The sequence below is a fragment of the Paroedura picta genome, chromosome 9 (assembly GCF_049243985.1).
Source record: "Paroedura picta isolate Pp20150507F chromosome 9, Ppicta_v3.0, whole genome shotgun sequence".
Classification (NCBI taxonomy): Eukaryota; Metazoa; Chordata; class Lepidosauria; order Squamata; family Gekkonidae; genus Paroedura; species Paroedura picta.
The window spans coordinates 41645108-41672147 of NC_135377.1; the positions used below are offsets into that span (position 1 = coordinate 41645108).

At 40.9% G+C, this 27040-nt stretch overlaps 1 protein-coding gene across 1 annotated transcript in view; it reads right to left on the bottom strand.

Annotated features, from left to right (window-relative positions):
• LOC143844824 (desmoglein-4-like) overlaps nucleotides 1-26342 on the bottom strand; it is a 44958-nt gene extending 18616 nt beyond the window's left edge. Inside the window, exons 1-9 of the mRNA XM_077352521.1 lie at nucleotides 26089-26342; nucleotides 7803-7838; nucleotides 7095-7223; nucleotides 4951-5106; nucleotides 4650-4797; nucleotides 3302-3465; nucleotides 2346-2480; nucleotides 1806-1991; nucleotides 109-371 (exon numbers count right to left, since the gene is read on the bottom strand). Coding sequence (XP_077208636.1) covers nucleotides 109-371; nucleotides 1806-1991; nucleotides 2346-2480; nucleotides 3302-3465; nucleotides 4650-4797; nucleotides 4951-5106; nucleotides 7095-7223; nucleotides 7803-7838; nucleotides 26089-26136 — 1265 coding nt within the window. The 5' untranslated portion in view covers nucleotides 26137-26342. The remainder of the gene's footprint in view (nucleotides 1-108; nucleotides 372-1805; nucleotides 1992-2345; nucleotides 2481-3301; nucleotides 3466-4649; nucleotides 4798-4950; nucleotides 5107-7094; nucleotides 7224-7802; nucleotides 7839-26088) is intronic.
• Nucleotides 26343-27040: the final 698 nt, after the last annotated feature.

Here is a 27040-nt window from a genome sequence, read left to right on the forward strand (position 1 = left end):
TATTTTCTGGGTGTGAAATGGCCTTATATGTTGTTGGCACACATGATTCAGATGTGATTCAGGTGCCCAACTACAAAAGATGCTCAATGTAAATAAAATATGCCTTACCGGACATTAGTAGCAGGTCTTCCTGTTTCCTGATCTATAGCTTGGAATGTTCCAACTGCGTAGGAGGTTGTGCTTGCACCTTCTGATATAGTAAATGTTACTGAGGAAGGAGAGAATGTTGGTCCTTCCCTAATGTTTATGACTTCTACAGAAAACGGGGTGCCCGTAGTTTGATACTGATTAGCGACTGAATAGTGGAAAGGAGCGACATTTCGTACACCAATGCTTAATTGAATGTTTGAAGACTGTTCGTAATCAAGTTCCTAAATGAAAGAAATACCATGGATTCAGTGTCAACCCACTCAAGGGTATCATACTCATGTATTAAATATCAGTATATCATTTACCCCTCAAAGTTAATTTTAAAAGATCATATGTTTTTATACCCCTCCCCCTCCCCCCCCCCCCAAAAAAAAGTTAAATGCAGTGGAACTGTGAGGCAGCAGATCAAAGTCAGGATTTCCCCCCACATTGCAAGTACCTGGTGATGTTGTTGGCAACATCATGTATGCTAATAACATGTATGCTAGTGAAATCCAGTTTCCCAGTGGCTACTAGTCAAGCTAACCAAAAGTCCATGTTTAAAGTCCGTATGGCATGTTCATATGCTACTGAGAGGCCAGTGTTACCACTTCTGTTGCTTTGCCAATCAACACAATGCTGAACAATTGGTCTAAACAGCATGGCAAAGTTTATATGTTTATGCTTAATCTCCCTGAAGCACGGTGCACACCTACCAAGGGTTGCCAGCTTTTAACCCAGTCCCTCTAGCAGTCCCTTAATGTGGATCTGTGGGAAATTCCAGGTGATGGCATTGACCTCCATGCCACAGAAAGCTCCAACTGTCCACTTCCACAGTGAAAGTTCCCTTCTTGCTAATGTTGCTAGGGTGTTTTGTAGCTCTCTTCTTGCATCCTAAATTATAATAGCTCTCACTGCTGATGAACAAATGTGCAGCAGCACAACAATCACACCACCACTGAGGTTTGCCAAGGGGAAAATACCCTGCTCCTCTATTAAAAGGGGCAGGGTATTTACTCCATGGCAAACCTAGGTGTTGGTGTGTACTGTCAAGATTGCCCACTCAGACTAGCAGCAGCTCTCCAGGATCTCAGGTTGAGATCTTTGCAACAGGAGAGATGCTGGGTATTGCATTTAGGTCTTCTGTATGCCAAGCAGATGCTCTACCCGTTGTTACCCATTAACTCTCCTGCAGTTAATTGAACTTGCTGTTGGCTGAATGCTCTACTTCCCAATACATTCTCTTTGGAAGACAGGAGGTGAAATGAGACATTACGTTGTGCAAGTTCAAAGAAAAATAAATGTTTTACTTTAAAGAAAGAAAATATTGCTTTCAAAATGTGACAGCTGAGAATTTTGGCAACAATGCCTTATGTTAACCAGTTGACTATACAAGCCATTTCCCCCTTCTATAGACAAGACATAAAGCAAATGTACAAACATACCCATATTTTCTGGAAAGGAAGACAGCCCTGGATAAGACAACCTCTTAGAAACATTACACACCTGTGCACATATACAAAAATGTGGGGTTTTGGACATAACTTTCACTTGTACACAAATGCAAGATGGCCATCCTCTTTTTTGATGGAATGGAAAGTTACATTTGAGAAAATACTGTAATATCAGATTGTCATCTTCAATAGCAATAGTTAAAGAATATTTTAAATGTATACCTTTATCACCATTAGCGTAGCTTCATTTGTCATTGGATCTATTGTTATAGCAAAGTTGTTGTTTTCATTTCCAGAGATAAAGTAACAGTCTGCTTTCCAGTTATCTGAATGCATTTGATCCAGATCAGTAATCTGTATCCTTATCAGATCATTACTTAGTGTATTTTCTGAAATTTGTATTGAATACTAGAAAAGAAAAGAAAAAACAGCTGTTGTTGACACCTGACACTTTTAGATGAACTAAAGTTTAATACAGACAAGTCAGCTGTGATGCTAATTGGGAAGGCAGAGTGTTTGTTGGTGTAACTTGATCAGCCTTGCATGGGGTTAAGCTTTCATTGATAGATTGTTCAGAGCCTGGGGATGGTCTTGGTCCCAGCCCAGTTGATGATTAAGCAGGCTGGTACCACAATTTTCAGATGGGCCTACAGTAATGAGGTTTATCTGGGGTTGCCTGTGTAGATGTCTCAGAAACTCTGATTGTGTTTTGAATGTTGGCAGGGAAATGTTGATGATGCTCGTGATTTCAGGAAGGCTTACCGAGCTCTGTGAAAATGTTGGAAAGTTGTCATTTACATCTTCCACATTGACATTACAGGTGCATTCAGATGATATTCCATCAGGGCCTCCATTCCTGTCTGTGGCTTTCACTACCAAGGAGTAGCTACTATGTTCCTAAATGAAAAGAAGAGAGCAGAATTGTTAAAAATGTCACATTAGAAATAAAATACTGTTTTTAATATACTTTTCTCAACATAAATTGTTTTGTATATGACTTCTTGAAAAGCCTGAGTGGTTTTGAATATCCCCTTCCATTGTAACTACTTGTCTGGGTTGCAGGCACAGACATTCAGCCAGCAAGAGATTGAAAGGGTGGATATGAGGGGTGGCTGTTGCTGACAGTGTGATGTCACTTCTGGCTTTTCCCTGGAAGTGACATCATGCTTTTGTCCCAACAGCCATGTTTTAAAAAAAGAAAAACATCAGTCCTAGCAGTAGGGAAATGCCAATGCGTACCACTAATTACAATAATATTTACTTCCAAGTAGATCTGTATGGGATTGCAGCCTTAGCCCTTTTGGCTTCTATTTTTTTTTCTGTCCCTTTTGGAGAGTGAAAACAGATGAGACTTTGGGAAATACATGGTTAGATCCACTCAGCATTATTGAGTGCTAATTAAACAGTGCAGGGCTCTCTTTCTGATTTGGTTGTGGGGGTTAATTCTCCCACCATGATTTTTTGCTGATCAAGACTGCCCACCAAGCTTGCGTATCCCACAATGGAAAAAGTCAGATAAAGGACTGAATGTTTTTGATTGAGAAACTGCAACTTAATTTAATCCCTTCCCACACACGTATAAAAGAGGATAGTCATTTTTTCACTCCAAATGCACAGCTGTTATTCCACTATTCTAAATTCAGAAGGAAGCAGCTACATTACAAGGCTTTTCCTTCTAGTACTCATAAGGCAATATTTTCCAATGAGGATTCTTTTACCTCTCTGTCAAGAATATTTGCAATGTGAAGTTCCCCGGTGTCTTTGTTCATAATAAACTTAAATGGACCTCCAGGAGTCTGACTCTCAATCTTGTAAGCAATTTTGGAATTCAGGGTATTGGGCTCATCTGCATCCATAGCTGTTATTTTCATCACCAGTGTGTCTGGAAATAAAAGAAAGACAAACAGAAGTCTGAAGAGCTTACTTGAGTTTATTAAGGGAAGGGGCAGATAGAGAAGAAAAAACAGCAAAGGAGAATGAAGCTTGACTAGCATCTCCTTTGCAGTACATGGCTTAATCCTTTGCCTCCTTCCCCTCCTGTAGAGGGGCTGGGCTATATCCAGCTAAGGAGACACTGACCCAGCTAAACGATACAAGGTTTGGCCATGTGTCTCCTTCCCTGCTCAGCCTAAGGCTTTGTGGGGTTGTGTATTGTAAAGTAGCGATCCCCAACCTGTGGGCCGCGGACCACATGTGGTCCTTCGACTAATTGGAGGTGGGCCCCGAAGGACACCTTCTCCTCCCCCGTCATGAGTTAAACTGTCAGTTTAACTGTCATGAGTTAGAATTTCAATGAAAATAAAATGTTCCTTATGTTCATTGTTGTGGCATGTCTGTATCTTATTTTGAAGGGATGTTTAAACATTACCATAGCGACCAGAGAGCGTTAGGGCAGTGGTTGAGAGCCCCCCCCCCACCAGGCCTCAGTAAAAGGCGTTGAGTGGTCCCCGGTGAGTGGTCCCCGGCGTTGAGTGGTCCCCGGTGCTAAAAAGGTTGGGGACCACTGTTGTAAAGGAGAGACTAGCCTGCTCAGTGTGAAGGCTTAGCTATAAGCCTCCATTCCCCCTGAGCCCTGGTGGGCAAAGGTCATCATTTTGCAGCAGCAGTGCCCCCACATTTATGGCTTAAGTGGCTTCAGCTAGGGTGGCATCAGCCTACCAGGACTTTTTTTCTGTGGGCTTAATGGCCAGTCTACCCCTGATAAAGGTTGACATATTATGTGATTTATTTAAGGCCAGAAAAGGCTACATTTCAAAATATTATGTAGATATCTAACAAACGCCTCAGTCTCTAAAGGTATTCTGTTGCAAAGTAATTGTGAGCTCCTTATGAAAAGCAAGGGGTATGCAAACAGGCAGTTCTAAAAAGACGGCAACATGCATATTGTTTTCTTTGAATGTCTCTGAACTTGTGCCTGGGTTTCAAAGAGCTGTGGCAAAATTAGGAACTAGGCAACATGGTGAATGTTGAAAAATTCATGCCACCAAACATTTGTAGAACACAGCAAACATTTTGTGCCTGTACTCTTGAATGTACATAGCTGCATTACATTTATAGCATACTTACTCTCCATGCTGCTTTCACTAATTGACCCATCGAAGACGGCTTGTGTAAATACTGGTGCATTGTCATTTACATCTAGAACCCGAACTCGAAGCTGAAGCGGAGTTTCCACTGACTGCTGTGTCATTGAATTTATAGCATAACAGTCTATCTGGATTAAGAATTTAAAATGAGAAATGAATTCACAATGGTGCATGTCATTCCAGGTCCTTAGTAAAGTATTTGGTCCTTAGTAAAGCAACTTCTAATTTATAAGTTGTGTAAAAAATAATAAAGTAAGAAATTCTGAAAACTTAGTACTTACAATAAAAAATGGATTTGTCTCTCGATCTACTAGTTTTGTTATATTGATTTCACCAGTCCTCTGATTGATGATAAATACGCCAAATGGATGACTATCAATCCCTTTCCCTGAGATTCTGTATGTAATTGGTTGATTTTCTTCACAATCTGATCGTATCTACAAGGGTAGAGGGGGAAAATGGTTTCTCATTGTCTAGGCAGATACTTTAGTCAACTTTAAATGGTCCCCCAAGGCTTCCTGATAATAGTATATATTATTTATTTATTTTACTTTTATATACCACCCTCCCCTGAGGCTCAGGGCGGTTTACATAGAAAGTAGAACAGGAACAATACAGAAAAACAGTGGCTATAAATAACAATAATAGCAAACAGTAGATAACTATATAACAGTAATATAGTAGAACAATAGAACAGTAGTGAACAGTAATTGAACTGCAGCATACTGACGGCACTGTGATTGGACGGTTCAGGTGATGATTTACATGGGAGGCAGGCTCAGGGCCCCAGAGAAAAGTGATGGTTCTGATAGAGCTTAACCAAATGCCTGGTGGAGGAGTTTCCTTTTGCAGGCCCTGCGGAATTGTTCTAGTTGTATGTGATGTTCTAATTGTATGTGATGGATATCATGGGAAAGACATAATCTGTTTATTTATTCACTTAAAAATATATATGCTTCCTCACCAAAGATCTAGAAAGCTTACAAATAAAAAAAATAAACTAATAAAACAACAACATATCAATGTGAACAAGCCATTAAAATAGCACAAAACTAAACCGAACAACTTAAAATGATATCTATAAAACAGACCTCAGACCATATAAACAGCTTAAAATGACAAAACCACTTAAAAACTTGAGTAATGAGAAACATTTTGGTCTGGTACCTAAGAGACAGCAAGGCTGGTGCCAGGTAAGGCTCAAGGGGGAGAGCATGGCAAAAAAATATGGTGCCACCACTATAAAAACCTTCTCTGTAGTTGCTACCTGACTTGCCTTTGCAGGTGGAGGCGGACAGCAAAGTCTGGGAAGTGCTTTTGCAGCACCAGAGCACTATGGATCAGGCCCAGAAGACTATAGAATCACAATACTTCTGCCACTGCCAAACACCTGCTGAGCCAACAACACAATCAACATTTGCATGAAGGGACCGACATACATCTCATTGCTCTGCTGTGAGGCTGCTAACTTTCTTGTATCAGTCTAGCCCCTGGATCCATTCAAGCTGTTCAGACAGTTATTTTTCTGGCACAATCATCCCATTCATGGGCAAGCAGTTATTGGGACAGATGTACTTATGACTCTGTCAACGTGACCTCTAAAGGGTATTACTAGAATTGGGCCATTACTAGAATGAAGTAGTAAGCAACCCTATCCACCTGATGAGGCTCCAGTTTTTCTGAGCTGCTCTCTCCTTGGTTGAGGTTCTACACATTGGGCTCCTTTCCCATGCCCCCTAGTCACTTCTTCTCCCAGTTGTCTTCAACAAGTCCTAGGATGAAGCTGATAACAGAAGTAGATATCTCTATGCTTTAAGTAGATAACTCTATGCTTTTGCAAGGAGGAGAAGAAGGAAGTCCTCCAGGTTGTACAATTCCTCACATCATTGCTGGTATCCGATAAACCAAGCGACTTGTGTAAGGAGGGCAGGCAGGGATTTGCACTGTTTGTGTGGAAAAACCCCAAGGCAGAGTACTCAGAAAGCAAGGTGCCCAGATACCTTAAAAGCAGCAGAGGGTCAGCCAAATCCCTCAGTTGCTGCAAAATACTTTCATCTTTCACAAAATTGAATGACAAGAACTGGAAAACTATCTGCAACAACAGATGACGCAGTAGGGCATAATTTCTCAAAAGCAAGGTTCTCTGGCCGCCGGGTTCAGACATGAGAGAGAAAGACAGTGCTTGCTTGGGAACCCTTACCCCTTGATTCTGAGAAGCTGGGGACAGGGCACTCTGGATGTATTTAACACACTTTATTGCCACCTTGTTTTTTCAGAACCCAACCCTAGCACAGAAAGCAGATTCCAGTTCTAAGGCTTGTTACTAACAGAACAGACCAAAATAAAGTGTTCTGGAAGGAGCACTCGTTAATTTAGTAATTTCAGATGGTTGAACAGTATTGATTCTAATGTGCTTGGAACGTACCTTGGCAATGGGATTTCTCTTTGAATTATCTTCCCCTTCCCTAATGGCAGCAGCAAATTTAATCCATTCTCGTTTTTGCCTCCGAGATGTTTTCCACCTCTCCACACCGTTTTTATCCCATTCTTTCACCTGAAGTAAAAAACATGCCAGAATTACTCTAACTGTTCTGAATTCTGATAAAAAGTAAAATCTCCATCCAAGCTATTGGTTGAATTGATACAATATCATGGTCACACATATTTTACCTCCTGTGAGCGAAAGTCAGCCGTGGACTGCTGTGAACCTTGGCTGCTATTTTGAAGGAAATGGAGGGTTAAAGATGAGAGATGGTATACCACAGCAAGATTGTAGGATAGAGATTTGGATTGTACTAAGGATACTGGAGGCTATGGAGCCAAGCAGGCATAGATAGGAGGAGGGGCTTCATATGCTTTAAGGGTAGCCATGCAGTACACCACTACTGAGGAGGTCTTAGTCAGAGATCTGAAGGAGGCAGGTGGGCTGTAGGGAAAAACTTCAGGCTGCGTACACATGCAAGAAAGGCCATGAACTCTAAATAAGGGATACAGAGTTGAAGAAGACAGATTTTCACACATTGGTTCAAACTATATAGCCTGTCAGCAAGTTTTCAATTCATTTATAACAGCGAAGATTTGTAGAAAATACTAACAAATAACAATAGTAATTAAATTTCAGCAATTAAATTACCTCAACATGAAAGCTAGTGCTGAATTCCAGGAGCACCTGTGAATGGAACAAGAAGAAAAGAGTTAAGTACAAGGGACTTCGGGGTAAATTTCCAGTGATAAGGTGCATAATGTGCTAAACAAACCAACCCTCCTTCAAACTTCTACCTTATATGCATTATAGAAATAAACTCCATTTTAGTGTTACCAGATCTCTCATTATAGCAGGAGACCGCCTGGAAACCTGGGTCCATTCTGCATGGCTTTAATTTTGCTGAAGTCTTACCATTGTGTAATGCTATTTTTTTAACATTACGCATAACGTTGTACACAATCTGCAACACTCCTGCAAAACTCCCGCAAAAATCGCTTCATTGTAGTGCTTTTCGGGAAATCCACAAAAGTGGATTCCCCCTAAAAAAACCCGCTTGACTACTGAGAACAACCGGCAACACATCCGAAAAAGACATGTGCATTCTCAGTATAGTGGTGGCAAGCATGTCCCTCCCTAAGCTCTCACACCCGAGCTTCCAGCATCGCAATCACCATTTCCCCCCCCCCCCTTAAACCAGCAAAAGCAATGAATAAGCGATTCTTCTTTGGCTGAAATCCCTCCACAAGCAATTCAGAAGTGCTTAACAGTATAACAAAGCTCCCTTCCGCAATTGTCTTTAAAGTTTCTGAGCAAAATACAGCCCCTTGTTTGACACTGCCTGTAATTTTGGCCAGAAATTGTACCCATGGGGGAGGGATTTTTTTTTAACTTTAACAGTGTGTAAACGATTAAGCGCCAGCACCTTCGCCAGTGAAAAAGGTCTTTCTGATACATGGAATGAACAAATATGTGTTGCTACTGGTGTTTTGGGGTTTTAAAAAAGAGTTTTTAAAGGGAAGCACGAACACAGCCGTTCATTGGCTGTTCTGTTTGATTGAAGGCCAGGGGTGGGAGGAAGCGTGAAAAAATATCGCCTCCTTTGTTGCGATTCCGGCGAGACTAGAAAATTGTGCTTTACGAGAACAGCGCTAGTGGGAGAGACTTTTTCCCGATAGAAATGGCTGTGTGTGTTACCAAGACCTGCCACTATTAATTGCAGCGCTTTACGATAGTGCTCAGATTTAGCTACATAGGCGGTTGTGCGAAATGGCCCCTGATGTTTTTCAGGTGCTGGAAGAAAAAAATGGGGAAGTTGACTGGATACACTGATATAATATCCAATAAACAACATAAGTGACTTGATGGCTATTCTAAGATTTACATCAGAACTCCTGGCCAGTCTGGCTTGGAAGAAATTCACTTCCTGATCCTAAAGTGGCAATTGGTATTTCCCTGGGCATGCCAGAAAGGGCCACAAGAGCCAAGTTATTTCTACCCAGCTACTCACAATCTGCTTAAGTTCGCAGAATCAAATTTCTCTCAGATGACTATATGGCCTCTGCTTAAAAACTTCCAAATAAGAACCCACCATCTCACAAGGAAGCTTGTTCCATTAAGGAACTGCTCTGTCAGGAACTTCTTCTGGATGTTTAGCCTAAAGTTCTTTTGAATTAACTCCAACCATCTGGTTCTGGTCTGACCCTCTGAGGCAACAGAAAACAACTCTGCTCCATCCTCCATATCAACTTTCACTCATCTTCTCTCCAACCTAAACAGGCCAAGGTCCCTCAATCTTTCCTCGGTCTCCAAACTTCTCACCATCTTCTTGCCCATCTCTGGACACACTCCAGTTTGTTTAAGTGAGGTCTAACCAGAATAGAGTAAAGCAGCACCATCACCTCATATAATCTGGACACTATACTTCTTTTGATACAGCCCAGAATTCCATTTGCCTTTTAAGCCACCAAGTCACGCTGCTGACTCATGTTCAGTGTTTGCTCTACTAAGACCCCTAGATACTTTTTGTATATCCTACTGTAAAGACAAGTCCCCCCATCTTATAATGATGCATCTGATTTTTCCTACTTAAATATAGAACTTTACATTTTGCATCATTAATAGTCTCATTGTCTATATTGGTGATGGCGCTGACGTGCTTGTTTATAATTATTGGAATAAAATCTAAATGACCATACATAGAACAGAACAAAATGGAGTCTCTACTTGGTCTCTGCTAGCATTGAGCTGAAATCACCCTGGGTAGGAAGCTCATAACAACTTGCCTTCAGTGTGATGATGCATACAAATTTTCTCTTCTGTGCCTGATTTTGGTCATCTTTCCCTCAGCCATATAGAGAGCAGACCTTTTAATTCCTTGAAAATGAAAACCACACAATATATCTTTCCCAAAGTGAGAAGTTAGTCCTTTCTTGAGATTCCTTGGAATGTAACGTGCTATTTTTACTGTAGGGCCCATTCTGCACATGTTAGATAATGCACTTTAGAAGTAGATTTTCCTTCTGGTTTGTACAGGAAAATCCAGTTGTAAAAGTACATTGAAAGTGCATTAGCCAACATTTATGGAATGGGCCCAGGATGCTAATTTCCATGTGGGGCCTGGATATCTTGCAAAATTACAGCTATTATTACAGCTTACAGGGATCAGATTCCCTAGACAAAAGGCTTATTTGGAGGGTGGATTATATGGCGTTATATCCTGTTGAGGTCACTCCCCTAATCAAATCTGCCTTCTTCAGAGTCTATCCCAAATTTACCAATGAAGAGATGACAACCCTAAATGAGGGATGTTTAGTTTGACAATGTTTTGTGAAACCAGCTAATATGTTATGATTTGCCCCATATCTCATGGCATTCAACTTCTGACTGGCATCCCCTCAGCAGCCATTTTGTGAGGGTGCCCATTGTTTTTTCTTAAAATTCTAAAAAATGCTCAAAGGTTTAGGATTATGATGGAGAGTAAAAAAGACAGAGTGGATGTGTGGGATCCTGCCCCAGACTGCCACCATATAAGCCCACACCAGCTGCAATATCTTTTCTTTCTTTGGACAACTTTCCTCCTTTGTGTCACTTCCCTCTGTCATTAACAGAACTAACACCTTTCCCTATAAATGTGACTTTTTCACACTGAATAGATTACATGAATAAATAAAATAACTATCTACCTGTTAGTGAATCAAGTTACAGTAAATGTATGTACAAGTGTTCCCTTAATTTCGCTTTATATGCATCTTCAGTAATTCTCATTTTATATTCAACACATATGCTGCTGAGGATCTGATTTAAACCCCACATTAACCCAGGAACTGGTACTTGGTTTCATTTCTCAAGTGAATGTTGGCTAGAAATGACACAATGTCTAGTTAACTAGATAACCAGAGAGCACTAAGATCATATAACCAAATTTTGCTAAGGGTCCCTGGCTGCAAGGAAATAAATCTGACTTAGACCAGGGCCATGGCTTTGAGCCTTGGTCCCAACTTGGTGGAATGCTCTGCCTAATGAAATCAGGGCCCTCTTAGATTTTAAACAATTCCAGAAGGCCTGTATGAGAGAGTGGTTCTACCAGGCCTACAGTTGAGGCCAGGAAATTAACACCAGCAAATGCTGGCCTCTCTATCTGCAATAGAGTACCATCTTAAAGAAATTGGCCAAACACTGACCAAGCCCTCCACCCTGAGACTTTTAACTATAATGAAGAGATGGCTTTTAAACCAAATTTAATTTTAAAACTCAGAATTCATTTATTTAATTGATATTATTGCTATAATTTATCTAAATGTATTGTTAATTTTGATGTTACCCGCCCTGAGCCTATGGGAAATAGTGGGCTATAGGAGTATAATTATAATAATATCATTATATTATTGCTATAATAAAATAAAATAAAATAACTATTAAATAAAAACTAGAAACAAGCCAAAGCTCACAGAAACAAATTTACATCAAAAGGTATAACTCATCCTTATTAAGGAAAAGCTTTATTCTGATTCCACAATATAGATTTCCTTTTTGATAAAGACTAGTGTGATAAGATGATCTCAGTTTGAAGCTTTGCTAGCAGCATCAGTTTGTTTTGCTTGACTTGCAGGGGGACACTATCCATACCTCAATAAGGATACTGGCAACCATCTTGTTGGCATAAACTTGGCGAAAAGTTTATTAATCACAGAGCATTTGCGCAGCATGGGGAACCAGGATCCAGCTCTCTTGTGGCAAGTCAGCCACAAGGCAGCCTCTTACACCAGCCTCTTACACCAGCCATAGATCCCTCTGGCAAGTCTGCCTGGATCCCTGGGCCCCCAATGGTCTGCTGAGGCCCTTGAGAGGTGGCTGAAGGTAGGGAACCCACTGGGCATTAGCCTCTGTTGAGTTCCCTGGCCACCCAGAAATGTGGTCCATCTGTCACGGCTCCCTCCTCTGTGAGTGGAAGCCACCTGGCTCTGTTTGCACATAGCCTCTTATGGAGTAACCCTCAAACGAGTAGGCCAGTTTGTGTGCTAGGCCTACTCCAGCAATGGATCCACCCCATGCTCAGAACTCGCAAGCTGTGGCAGTATAAACACCTCCCCCCCTTGGTAAAACAGAACAAACATAACAAGAGGATGGGCTGGGTAGGAAGCCTCATGGTGGGGAGAGGTACAGAGGCTGAATGCCTCTGGGCAGGCCCTTATATAGGTACTTGGCCCATCCCTCTATGTTCACCATCTCCTGCTCTGTGCATTTGTGCTTGCACCACCCCAGGGGATTCCAGGGTTGGGGGTCCACAGTCTCCTTTCCTGCTAGACCCCTGTGTGGCATGGGGTCCCTCGCTGTGGCAAACAGCGACCAGGGGATTAGTCCCATCCGCAGTTGTTCACCAAACAGTGTTCCACAGTCTTGAGGAAAAGAAACCTGCTTTTAGAAAGTGAATGGAGGTTCTTAGGAGGCTAAATAGTATTAAAGGTGTCTAGTCTTATGCTTTCTTAATGAACTAGCAGATGAATAGATACTGGGGCTATGATATTGTTTCAGACAAATATTCTAGTCTTGTTTCTACTGAACTCAATCATAATTCTGTCCAGGATCCAAAGGACCACACACACACACCAGAGCCAAGCTTTAGCTGCTCCACTTTCTGACAACAGGTCTCTACTTGATTGACCATGTTTTTGGGAGCAGCCTGAAAGAAAGCACGAGGAGATGTGAGTTTGTGCTTGCAGAAGCTTGCTTCTAAAAACATTTTAAACTTGGTGGTAAATCGTCTAAAATTATTTGTGATGGCCCTTGGTATTATTATGCATTTAATTCTGAGCACTAAATCCTCCTGCCAGAAAATCTTAGTTAGGTCTCCTTTTCATTACATTTCTGTTAGCACAACGAAGCTGTTTGTTTTGTCAAGCTGAACATCTAGTCTGTTTTAAGAGCTGCTTGACATGTTCTGGCATCTCCCAGTATTAACTCCAAATCAGCTCCTTCAAATATTTACTTTTATTTATTTATTTATAAAATTTATATTCTGCTGTTATGCCTTTAGAAGGTTCACCAAGAAGGTTCACTAACAATTTAAGGCACAAGTGATAAAAATCACATTTTAAAATCATTAAAATGGCCCTCTCTAAAATACACACAAGTTAAAAAAAAGAGTTAAGGTACACCTCTGTTGTGATGGGAATGCAGAAAGTCTAGAACATGTCAACTTTGATTGTAAAATCTACATGAGGATTTGTGAGGATTTCATCATTCCTATAACTCAAGGCTCCCCTGGGAGACAGAGAATGCATCACCACTCTCGGACCCATTATGCACAGCAGCAGCCACGGTGGGTTGCTGCCGGGCATTGCATCGGGGCAGCATGCCCTGGTGCTTTCCATGTGTGCATGGGGGAGGGAATCCCCCAGCATATGCAGACTGCCCTAGCGTTTTGCGCATGTGCACAAAACATTGGGGCTGGAAATCCCAAGATGTTGCGTGATGGTGGCAGCAGCAGGGGGCATGGGGCCCCCACGGCACAATGGCGGGGAGCGGCATGCTGCTCTCCTACCAAGGTGGGGTGAGGGGACGCCCTGTTCAGCTCCACGGCTCCGATTATGCATGAGGCTGGCCTGGCCTAGCCCTCGCCATCACCTGCAGCATCTCTGGAAACACAGAAGAATCCGCATTCCCTTACCATGAACCTTCTGAGGGCCTGGGTCGGGCCAGGGCTCAGCGGCACCCAGGATGGCAGCGTCAGCCATAATTGGGGATTTGCCCTGAAGCCCTGTCGCCGCAAGCTTGGGCAGTCTGCCCTATGCATAATCGGTCTAGGATGCTATTAGGTAGGAATAAAGAATTAATTTTTAAAGTGGCCAAGTTTGGATGGCTGGCTCTAGACTCAGAAGCTAAATGAGGAAGAAATGATTTTATTCTGTAGTTTATGTACTTTATGCTGTTGTATACTATTTTTTGTATGCCACTTTTGATATTTCAGTACCGCGGAATATGTATTCTGAAATCCATTTTTGTTGGCTGGTCTAGGATTGTAATAATAAATCAATAGTAATAGAATTAAAGTGCAAATACATAAAAACAGCAATTAAAACATTGAGCAGAAAGCAGGAATCACCAAGGGAATGCCAAATGAAATGAAAATGTCCAGAGTTGCTGGTAGGAGATGGTAATAGAAGGGGACAGGTGAGTATCTCTGGGTAGAGAGATCTAGGACATTGGTGGCATGACTGAGAAGGTCCTCGATGGGGTTGCCACATGCCCATCTTGGAAGAAAGCAGGGCCTCCAATGATGTCTATGCAGGTATTACTGAACACATGTAAGGATTAATGAAAACGTGCAGAAAACATGGTAAGGTAGTGGACTATCAGCTACTTTCCCAGAGAAGTGGATAGAAAAACACTTTACATCCTCCCATGATAGAGAACTTTCAGAAGCAACTTTTCCTCTTATTTTAAGGGTTATGCTGTAAGTTCTTTCCTTCATTATTTAATTGCAAACATAGTTTGGTTGAATTTAACTCATTACGTCTTCCAAAAGAATGGAGGTTCCATGTTTGTGGTTTTGAGCTCCTGGAAGGAAAGGGAGCAAAAATGGATGAATTAATGAATCTTTGGGAGGACACTATTGATTGGTTTCATGAGAGAAATGTTTGAAAAAAATTATTTATACATTCATGCATTATTTATTTTGCTTATTTTGTTTTTGGCTGCTTCTCCAGAACACCTCTTGAAGGGTTTTGCAGCAAATTTATTTAAAATGTATAATATAAAACAAGAAAAAGCCAATTAATAATTTAAAATTGTTAAAACAGCAACACTAAACCATACAGTCCAAACCAATATTTAAAACATATGAAAAAAGAAGAGTTAGTTTTTATACCCCTTTTCCCCCCACCTGAAGGAGTCTCAAAATGGCTTACAACCACCTTCCCTTCCTCTCCTGAGACATCCTGTGAGGTAGGTGGGGCTGAGAGAGCTGACAGAACTGATCTGTGAGAACAGCTTCTAACAAGACTGCGATGAGCCCTTGGTCACCCATCTGGTTGCATGCAGAGATGTGGGAAATCAAGCCTGGCTCGTCGAGAGCAGAAGCCACTGCTCTTAACCAGTACATCAAGCCACGAAAAAGAAAATTATTATAGGCATTTTGTTAGCTAAGTGATTTTTTCCAGATTTAAAATCAGAAGTTATGCATCTTGCAATAGAAAGCACTGCACAAATTAAAAATCATCCACTAAACTTGAGCCAAAATAAAAGGACTTTCTCACGGGATGACAAGTCAAAGCTCAACACTGACTTTAAATAGGCCCATGCTTGTTGTTTGTAGTCCACACCCATCTTTATAGACAAAGTAGCTGTTCCTTTGTTATTTTGTTTCTAATAAGATATACCTGTTTAAATACAGTTCTTTAGTGACAATGGGTGTTAAGCTAGTTTATACACAATTTTAATATAAGGCTTTAACAGATTGATGACTATCCTAAATTGCTACCTCTAATCTTTCACACTCTCTTATATGCTTCCCTGACCCACAATCCAGTGCTTGGATGTAGTTTTCCCTGTGGTTTTTAATGACCCCAGCATCCATAATTTTTTTCAGGTTTTGAGCAGTCCATAAAAAACAAAAGTTACTAGGGGGTATTAATTTCAGTAGGGTTTTAATTAGTTTGTCAATCAATTTGCTTGTATAAAGTGTTATCCAATATCTCAGATTATACTTGGCCATGGATAGAGCTATTTTCTTGTTTCACTCAGTGGAAATACAAGTAAACTTTTTGGCATCAATACTATTATCAAGAGTGTGTGCAGCTGTTCAGAAAAATAGTGCCCCCAACTTTCAGACCGTTGATTTAATGGCTTGGTTTTGGTAATGTATTATTTTGATTATAAACTACGCAGGGCTCTGAAGAGGTAGCATAAAGCTCTCCTAAATGAAAAAAGGTTGTGATATTGATGTCGTATTTAAAAGAACACTGAATCCAGAAAGCTGTTGTTTCAAGCAGAAGAGTTGTGCACATTTTTGTAAAGCTTCTTCTTGAATGTTGCAAACAGCTTCAATGCTTGGCCTACTTAATTCAGAAACTTTATTCAACAGAGGCATTCTTTAATATCTTGAGTAGAAAATACCAATTCTAATCTAGTGTTCCTAAAATGAACAAATGTTGGCTTGAATCCACCAGAATATTTCTGGAGACAGATGGGATTTTTCCCCCTGAAGAAGAAGTGTCTGGAAAAGTCCCTCTAGGAAACTCCTTTTGTAGTCTGTAGTTCCTCTGAGAAAGTCCTTCTGTATTCTAAATCCAAAATGCATGAGAGGAGAGTCAGAGTGAGTAGGAGTCAGTCACAGCAAAGGAGATTAGCAAGAATGGTTCCCCTTTTGCACACAGAAATTCTCCAGCAGATTCAAAAGTAGGGTTGCCAGTCCTCAGGTGGATCTTGGAGATTTCCCAGCACTACACCAGACCTCAAGATCACAGAGATTGGTTCCCCTGGAGAAAAATCTTGTTTGGAGGGTGGTCTCTAGGTTATTATACCTCCCTGAGGCCCCTCCTCAAATGCTACCCTCTCAGGATGCGCTCTCAGATCTCCAGAAAATTTCCAACCTGGAGTTGGTTACCATAGATCTAAGCCTTTATGTTGAAATGAGCTACTCATATCAGATTTCTGTGGACAGCTAGTTCAATTGATTTGTTTTCAAAACAATGTTGTGATATAGCCCACTGTTTCATTTATATAGAGAAAAGAGATTGGGAGACAGTTACTTCTCTAAGGGGGGATCTGCAGCAATAGGGCTTGATCCCAAGTCTCCGAGGAGGGAATTCAGTTGCCTCGCTGGACTACTCTGATTGCCAGTTTGGCATAGTGGTTAGGAGTGTGGACTTGTAATCTGGCATGCCAGGTTCGATTCTGCGCTCCCCCACATGCAGCCAGCTGGGTGACCTTGGGCTCGCCACGGCGCTGATAAAACTGTTCTGACCGGGCAGTGATATCAGAGCTCTCTCAGCCTCACCCACCCCACAGGGTGTCTGTTGTGGGGAGAGGAATGGGAAGGCAACTGTAAGCCGCTTTGAGCCTCCTTCGGGTAGGGAAAAGCGGCATATAAGAACCAACTCTTCTTCTTCTTCTTCTTCTAATGAAGAATAATGTCAAAGCTTGCTCATTTTGTTATCAGCTCTACTTAGCAATGTTATAATGCACTAATACTGTACCAAGTCTTCAAAGACTGCTTATAGTAATGTAAAAAGGTAATCATGCTGAAATCAGGGTGTGGCAGTGGGAACCATCTAAGTGGAAGGAATTTCTCCTGCAACCGCTGAAGGGAGTGGAAGTAGATGTGAAATGGGCAAACTTCTGTACGTGTGACCTACCTATGTTCCACATGCACAATCATACCAAGGTACAGTCTCAGACTCACTACATATTCATTAATGGATTCTATTAGGACAACAAGGGAATTGGTTTCTTAAAAGCCTGGTGTTTACTTCAGCACAGCCATCCGGAAATACTGGCAGCTGTAGCGAAGAAGACACCAGGCTTTTAAGCAATCAATCCCCTTGTTATCCTGACAAAATCCATATGTTCTGATCTTTTGGCTGCCATTAGGTTCCTCACATTTCCCCACTGCCATACAGATATGAGAAGACCTTGAAAAATTCTGGAGAAAAATGAGGCAAAAATGTTTTCTAAGAGGACCCCCCCCCAAAAAAATTTTTCCAATCAAATAACCAAACACCAATAAAGTATTTTCTCATTTAAGTGCAGTGCTTTTAAAGAGGACTGAAAATGGGCTGTATGAAAAGGTCTGAGGACTTTTTCAATTATTACAGAAGAAATTTTGAGAAATACTGGGGAGGGGAACCTCTTGTGAAATATAGTTTGTTTCTGAGTGACAAAACCCTTACCTTACAAGCATTTCACTTATTCTAAATGTGTGTGTGTGTGTTTGGGGGGGGGGTAAAGTGACATCAAGTAGCAGCTGACTTAGGGTGACTCCACAGGGTTTTCAAGGTAAGTGATTAAGCAGAAGTGGTTTGCCACTGCCTTCCCATACAAAATCTTCCTTAGTAGTCTCCCATCCAAGTACTGTTCCAGCTTTGTTTCTGAGACTGGGTTATACTACACCATTCCACATCCTCATTCCAAATGTACAGCATGAAAAATTTGGTCTGGGGAAAAATGGACATTTGGGGTAACACTGGAGGGAAAAAGTATTCATAGACATTCAGTAACATTTTCAAGAATACATTTGTTTTAACTGTGAATAATTTTGGCAACAATTAATATGCTCTAATGTTTTAATAATATATAGTTAAATACATTAGAGCAGACTTGTCCAACCTTTTGATCATGGAGGAGCCCCTGAAATATTTTTCAGGTTTTGAGGAGCCTGGGAACCAGGCCAGAAGTGATGTCAGCTGGCTATGCCTTCCTGCCACACCCAAGCAGGACTGGAAGGGAGAGAAAGGAGGCGGTTTGAGGCAAGAGTAGGCATCCAGACTCTGCCTTCTTTCCAGGTGTAGTAACCCTGTCAGTGGAAGTGGTTGTTCCCTGCTTTTACAGCAATACTGGGAATTGCTTGTGGCTCAATCCATTATGGCAGAATATAGGAGAAAGAATGGGGAGCCCTAGGGCTTCAGAGAGCCCAGGCCTTTTTCTGCATGGGGCTTTTTATCCCCTGTGACCCCAAATTAAAAAAAAAACCTCATCTACACCTTATTCAATTTCCATTTTAATATTTAGCACTTTAAATTTTCCCTCTGCAATGTCTATGATTGATCTACGGTGACACTACCTTTCCAATGCTATATCCAGGAGTGGATATAATACACTACATCTGAGAAAAGTGCACCAAGAGCCTCAGTATTTCAAGTCTAGATGTCAGCATTTTGCCAGATGAACTTCCTTTCTCTTCTCTACGCCTCCACCACTGACATAGCACAGAAGTCAGTAACTGATAGGTCAGGGCATAAATTCAAAGACTGCAGGAAAACTGGTTCCTGGTAGCCAAGATTTATTTTTGCCTTCATTTTTAAGCGCCTGTGCTTCAAAAACCCACCCTTCTATGTGTTGAGATTTGACTTTTGGATTGTCTTTCCCCCCTTGTTCTCCCCACCCCACTTGCTCAGGAAAAGAAAAATAAACAAGCAGCCTCAAGCTCCATCCCCCCCCCCCCCCACACACACATTTGTTTTGGCTGTAGAGGAGACAAAAGGCAAGAAATAACCCTCTCTCCAGTCTTTTGCTCCTTCAGTGCCGGCTGGAGCTTCACACAACCACCGTTCCCCTCCCACCCTAGCTTCCCCAATCAAGTGGGAAGGAGAGAACAGCCAGACAATTAAGTGTAGAAGGCAAAAACTGTTTCAATTCAGGAAAAAGAAGGCAGAAGATCTGGGTTCAGTATATTAAATGATGGGAAATTTCTTTGGACTTTGAGAAAAGATGGGAGATATACCACAAGCCAGTGATCATTAATGTGCTCCAGCACTTTAATATGCACATTAAATTCTGATGCCTGTAAAGATTTCTCATTCTTTTCAATGAAGGAATGCAATTCCAGCAACATAAGTATTTCCTCTGTTTGTGCTGCTGACCACCCATTATTAAATTGTTTCTGTGTACTGTACAAAAAGGAGTTATATGAACATATTAAGGTGTATATAGAACTTGGGGCTGGGGTGCTGGTATGGATCTCAAAGGAAGGAAGGTCATGGGTGTATTATCTACTGTTACATTGCTTCCAATTTCCGATGGCCTTATCAATTATTAGGAAGCCATAAACATTGACAGAGTGAGACCAATGGGCAAAAGATCCCAAACATTATTTATTTGAATAATTATAGGTGTTTGAACTGAAATCTCCAAATTCTGAACAGTTATTCTACATTTGCTCAGCTGCAGGTGAGAATAGCTTTAGTCTCTTTGCCTTACTATCACTGCTCTGCAATTTTGACTTCAAAGCTATTTTACAAACATGAATTAATTAACCATTATCAGAGTGCCAGACATTATGTGTTATTATGGAAAACTCCCTGCTCCACCTACTTGCATTCAAATGACTGAACATGCCCTTAATTCCTGATTTATTCTCTTTCCCACAGCTGTTCATTTTAGGGGTTGAGCCTGCTCCCTTTGAAGTAAAGCCTTAGTACTGCTGTGAACAGGGCTGAGTATTCAAGCACATTACATTATTAGTCATCTATGTGCCATTTTAGCATGCGGTTGTGTCAGCACTTTGGGCTGTGCATTTAATCCCTGAGCCAAAACTCCCACTGAGCAAGATAAGATCTTTCTTTTTATTAAATTTACTTCTTGAGTTCTGTAACTCTGTCATCAAAATCCTGCTTGATGGCGTCTCCAAGCCTCTACAGTATTATATGGCTAGGATTCCAAATGAAATCAACCACAACTTAGTGGAACATGTTTGTCACTTAAATGAGTTTATGATTAGGGCCTAACTATCTAGATACCTGTGCTTAAGTAATTTTAGGCAAGAACTAAGAACACTATTTAAACAAAAGCTTTGTTTCACTGTTACACAAAATTCATTTACATTTTTGTATTTTATGATTCTTGAACTTGATGCTTACATGCTCTAAGTCTAGTATCGGTGGTATACTTGTGGAAACAGGCTTCTGCACATATTTGTGATAGAATATTTGGATCTGGATATATCTGGATATGTGTCATAGAATACCCAAATATAATCTTCTTTTCGAGCCACAGTGTTCATTGGAATCCTACTTAACCAACTAGATGCATCTTTTGATATGGTTGGGGGTGTTTATCCTCCTCCACATTCATCACCTGTGCACATCTCATTGACTCCATAGCAGAACTGCATCAGGGCCTCTATTATTACTGTATAGAACCATTGGATGTCATGATGAAACTCAGCCTGGAATTTGCTTCTGTTCATTCATTGTCAGTGTATTGTGCTTCACGAACCAAATATGGGCCAAATCTTGCATTCTAAAAAATAAGTTCAAGAGGTCTCATAGTTAATACTTTTTTGTTATTTCAAACTACCCATTCAGAACAGATTCAAATGGGTAGCCATGTTGGTCTGAAGTAGCGCAACAAAATCAGTCCAGTAGCACCTTTAAGACCAACAAAGATTTATTCAAGGTGTGAGATTTTGAGTGCAAGCACTCTTCCTCAGACTCATAAGCTCACACCTTGGTCTTAAAGGTGCTACTGGACTCTGATTTTGTCATTCAGAACAGAGTTTAAATGATGCAAGACTGGTTTCTAATGACTTTGAAAACTTGCCACTTTCCTTCGGGTGAATGGGTGGTTCCCATATTCATCTTGGGAAATTAAGGATATTCTTATTCAAAATGATGTAAGCTGCCCCGATACCACTCGGAGAGGGGCAGCCTATAAGTTTAAAAATAAATAAAAATCAATGAATGTGTGCCTTCTATATGTTCTAGTCAGACATACGTTGCAGTTTTCTCGGGATGCAGTGAATGGAAATGCCCTGAAGTTTTCTACAGTCATTTAACCTTATAATTTAGATATGTGGCAAGTTGGCTGATTGCTCATGAGCCCAGATTGCAATTTGGCATGACAGATGTTAATCCACATTGGAAAGGTTTGCAGCAGTGAGGCATTTTGTGCCTTGCAGTTGTGGCCAGCTTTTTAAACTGACCCAGTCACTAGATGTTGCAAACCAGACAGGAAAAGCATCTATTTAGATTTCAAAGATCTTCCTCTGATCACAATATTTTGTGAAAGACATCATCATGGAAAAGATGGTTTATTCATTTTAAAGATTTTGGAATATATACACACACTCATATGTAATTATTCAGGCCTACTGAAATCGAACGCTTTAAACTTGAGTAACTTTGCATAGGACTGCACTACACTGAATCTACAAGCATGTTTCAGCAAAGTTGAGATTATAATAAGGCAGGTGGTACAAGAAAGTTACGCTGGATAAATCAAATTGCTTTCATAAAGCAAGCCAGTACACGCATCACAAGCACAGCCCAAACATGTAATTCAGTTTCTTACAAGGAGTATTTTTGGATCAGGCAAGTGTTGAGTAATACGGCCAGGTGGACTACCTCCCTCATAAACAAAGAGTATCATTCACCTCATATAAAGTTGCTGGCTCTGAATAAACTCCCAAGGAGATAGGCTTTTTAAAAAGTTAATTTGCCTGGCTGGGATACGTTGACCAGAAGATTACCAATCAATCAAATATTGACCATTCACAGTCAGAGTAGTTCATCAGTGGAATAGGCTGCCTAAGGAGGTGGTGAGCTCCCCCTCACTGGCAGTCTTCAAGCAAAGGTTGGATACACACTTTTCTTGGATGCTTTAGGATGCTTAGGGCTGATCCTGTGTAGAGCAGGGGGTTGGACTAGATGGCCTGTATGACCCCTTCCAACTCTATGATTCTATGATTCTATGAGCAGTGGAATAGGCTGCCTAAGGAGGTGGTGAGCTCCCCCTCACTGGCAGTCTTCAAGCAAAGGTTGGATACACACTTTTCTTGGATGCTTTAGGATGCTTAGGGCTGATCCTGTGTAGAGCAGGGGGTTGGACTAGATGGCCTGTATGACCCCTTCCAACTCTATGATTCTATGATTCTATGATTCTATGAGCAGTGGAATAGGCTGCCTAAGGAGGTGGTGAGCTCCCCCTCACTGGCAGTCTTCAAGCAAAGGTTGGATACACACTTTTCTTGGATGCTTTAGGATGCTTTGGGCTGATCCTGCATTGAGCAGGGGGTTGGACTAGATGGCCTGTATGGCCCCTTCCAACTCTATTTATTTTATTTATTTATTATATTTATATTATATTTATTGATTCTATGATTCTATGATTCTATGACCATGATTAACAAAACAAAATACACATTCTTGTATGTTTCAATTTATGGCAGAATATTCCATAACATTAAGAAGATACGTGTTTCAACTATGCTTGTGAGCATAGTCCTAGAGTTGGAAGTAGTATAATAGGACATCTAGCTTAACCCTTAACCCAACAGTACCTTAGTTCTTCTGACAGCTTTTCTGGTTGATAATAATGTGTGACTCTTATTTATTTATATCCCATTGTTCTTCCCTCCTCCATCTTATCCTCACAACAACCACCTTGTGATGGGTCCAAGATCACCTGGTGAGTTTCCATGGAAAACAGGGATTCAATTTAGGGTGTCCCAGATCTGACCCCAACACTATGTTGCCTTTCTCTTCTGTGCCTAGGATCTAAACAGCTGTTTTAGATCCATCCAAGGGATTGTTCATTCCCACTGGATTACTGACTGTTCCCCTTTGAACATAAATTACTTTTCCTATCCATGTCATATTACAAATATCTTTGGAAGAGGACTGCATTTAGAAAACAGAAGTCCTAACTGCTCTTAGCCAATGGAACAGATAGCATGGTCCTTTAGATCCAGGCCTGCATACGTGACACACTGCTTCCTTGAGAAATTGTTAAAAATTGGACCAGCACTTGTGCTAAAAGAAAGAATCTCCTCAAACAGTGCTCAATGAATGGATGTTAATATACCATTTTTCAGTTTTCTATAGTTTCTATGTTTCACATATTGAATGGATGGATAAACACGTGTGTGTTTGTGTGTGCGTGTGTGTGGGGAAAACATTTGGAATTCTATTCTCTGTCTCCTCTGCAAACTTATGAATTTAAGGCTATTAAGAGTCACCACAAGCCCCCAGATGAAGATTTCCTCTGAGCCCCTCTTTTACATTCAGAAGGGCACCCACATGGTCCTTTGTTAGAACAGATTGGCTACTACTATCCCCCAGTGTTACTAGTGTGACTCATGGCCCAGGAATTTTGCACCTCTAGTCTTCTACTCCTAGAGACCTTCATACATTCAGCAAAAAAAATATGAGTAGCCTTCATACATACAAAGTCTACATACATGAGCTATCTCGGCATCATCAGAAAAAGACAGAGGGTTTACATGTATGCACTATACACTAGCAAGCTTCATTGACCTCTTTAGGGGAGGTTGGTGGGCAGGGCCTACAGGTGTGATCCCATCCCTCTCTCCATGTGTTCACTTTGTGAAAGTGTGTCTTGTAAATAGGGCTAATGATAATATTGCACAAATGGCCTAATGTTATTTTTAATAGCAAGCAACATTCCAGATTTGAAGAGATCTAAATGTCATACTTATTTTCTTGGGCTCCAAGATCACTGCAGATGGGGACTGCAGCAAAGAAATTAAAAGACGCTTGCTCCTGGGGAGGAAAGCTATGGCAAATTTAGACAGCATCCTAAAAAGCAGAGACATCACCCTGCCAACAAAAGTGCGTCTAGTCAAGGCTATGGTATTCCCAGTTGCAATGTATGGCTGTGAAATTTGGACCATAAGGAAGGCCGAGCGTCAAAGAATTGAGGCTTTTGAAGTCTGGTGCTGGAGAAGACTCTTGCAAGTCCCTTGGACTGCAAGGCGAACAAACCGGTCAGTCCTAGAGGAGATCAGCCCTGACTGCTCCTTAGAAGGCCAGATCCTGAAGATGAAACTCAAATACTTTGGTCACCTCATGAGAAGGAAGGACTCCCTGGAGAAGAGCCTAATTCTGGGAGCGATTGAGGGCAAAAGAAGAAGGGGATGACAGAGAATGAGGTGGCTGGATGGAGTCACTGAAGCAATAGGTGCAAACTTAAATGGACTCCGAGAATGGTAGAGGGCAGGAAGGCCTGGAGGATCATTGTCCATGGGGTCACGATGGGTCGGACATGACTTAGCACCTAACAACAACAACAAATGTCATACTAATGGACTCCAGGGAATGGTAGAGGGCAGGAAAGCCTGGAGGATCATTGTCCATAGGGTCGCAATGGGTCGGACATGACTTTGCAACTAACAACAACAAAATGTCATACCAGACATACTGGTATTCAGCCGATTCATGGCTTTCCTGTTTGCCAAGAGTTTAATTATTCACACAGCAATTACCTCTCTATATTGGTTTTACTTTATTGAATACAGAATAGTTTAGCTTGCTTTACTTGATATCTTTAAGCGATGAATTGTGGGATTTTATTCTGAGGTATCATCTCACAACACTTTGACATATTGCAGCTAGCTGAGAGTAAATGCGCTCACATTTAGAGGAAGCAGTTGTATAAAAGAAGTAAAGGATTTTACATTAAGAACATGCATTGATTCTGGATTCTAGAAAAGCAACATAAACAACGAACAATGAAATTAAATGGAAATGGACCATGATAAAAAAAAAACAGAGGTCTATAATTTTCTACAGTCTCACAACTCTTGTTCTCAGCATCATGAATGCACATTCCACAACTGCCATTTCTTACTGCCTAGACACAGATTCACTGCTTGTATAAGAGAAATATTGACACCTAAAGCTGCTGACTATAGATGCACCCCACTAATTCTTCTGTATGTACATGCTTCTAGAAGTCCATACACACTATTGGCTCTCAATGCCACTTAGACTGGAGAAGTTTATCTTCAAGATTTGATGATCTCAGCCATAATCTGCTTTTTGCTTAATTGCATCAGGCCCCAATTACGGTGACATAAAATAAATAGCAAACAATGGAACCTGTCTGCAGCACACCTGCTCTTCTACCGTGATTCTGAAAATCTGTCTGATGCAGGAGCACTAGATTTAATTCAGCTTTTCCACTTCAGGGTAAATCAGTAAAACAGTTTGATTGTGATAAAATATCAGGGATTTCTCAGTGTCAAACAAAACCCTCAAGAAATGAGTGCGAACACATGCAATGTAGGTAGCATTTTTTGTACCCTTTCCCCCCACGTTTCTTCACCTGAGAGAAGATTAATTTACAACGTACAGTTTTAAAGAATTGCTACAAACTGCCTGAGTCGCCAACATCAACTTAAATCAAAAAGAGCATCAAATGGAACTCAGCTCAGAAGAAATGATAGAGTTTGAAAACTTTACTTTAAAATCATTCTTACCATGAAAATGAACAGGACAGCACCAGTCCTACACGGAGACCAATCCATTGCATCTGAGATGTGTTAAGTCCAAAGCAGGGGCTATAGCACTCCAGGGGCACTCTTTGCCCCTTATGGGCAGTGCCTGTCAAAAGACACTCCGTAGATGTTCTTTAACTCAAGCTTCTTTAGGTATTACCTCTGACTTCCTCAATAGGGAGCACAGAAGATGCTGTATAACAGAGTGTGCTTCCCCACCCAAACTTCTGGGCAGGTCTCACTTGAAAAACTTGACAACATCATTATTGCTCCAAGGGAAAAGCTTCAGACACACCTTGATAGTTATTGCAATGAAACACTTTGTCGGGCACCTAAGAGAACAAGCTAGGGAGAGAATTTGCTGGGAAACTATCAAATGAAATCTGAATTATACATCATACAGAAAGTTAATACTGTAATTTGATATCATGATTCACAATAGAATTGTCAGTCTTCTCCTTATTTCCTGTTTTAAGAATATATGAAATGCATACAGTGAAGAAACTACCCCCTTCCTTTTGAGTTTTCTGATACAAACTCACACCTGCCAGGCATACCTATTGCCTATTAATTTTAGTAGCCATGAAGCTCCTAAACACATACTAGTGAATGAATGAATCTGGCCTGCTGCTGAAGTGAATGGAACTCCTCTGGCTTGTGGAGAAGCATCACAGCGAATTACTGAATCGGCGTGGCTTTTTCAAGGCAAATGTAGTTTTTAAAAAACATAAAAGCTCCAAACCATGATTATAGAATAAAATAAATAACTAAATAAATTATTTCCATAGTAAGTTTTAAAAAATCCTCTGAAATGTACATTCATCTAAAGTAAAAGAAAGAAGCAAACAGATGTATTTAGCAGAAAAGTTATCCTTGGCAAGTTGGACAGGAAGCAACAAGTTTTCTTTCTAACCGATGTCTCATTGTGCATCAA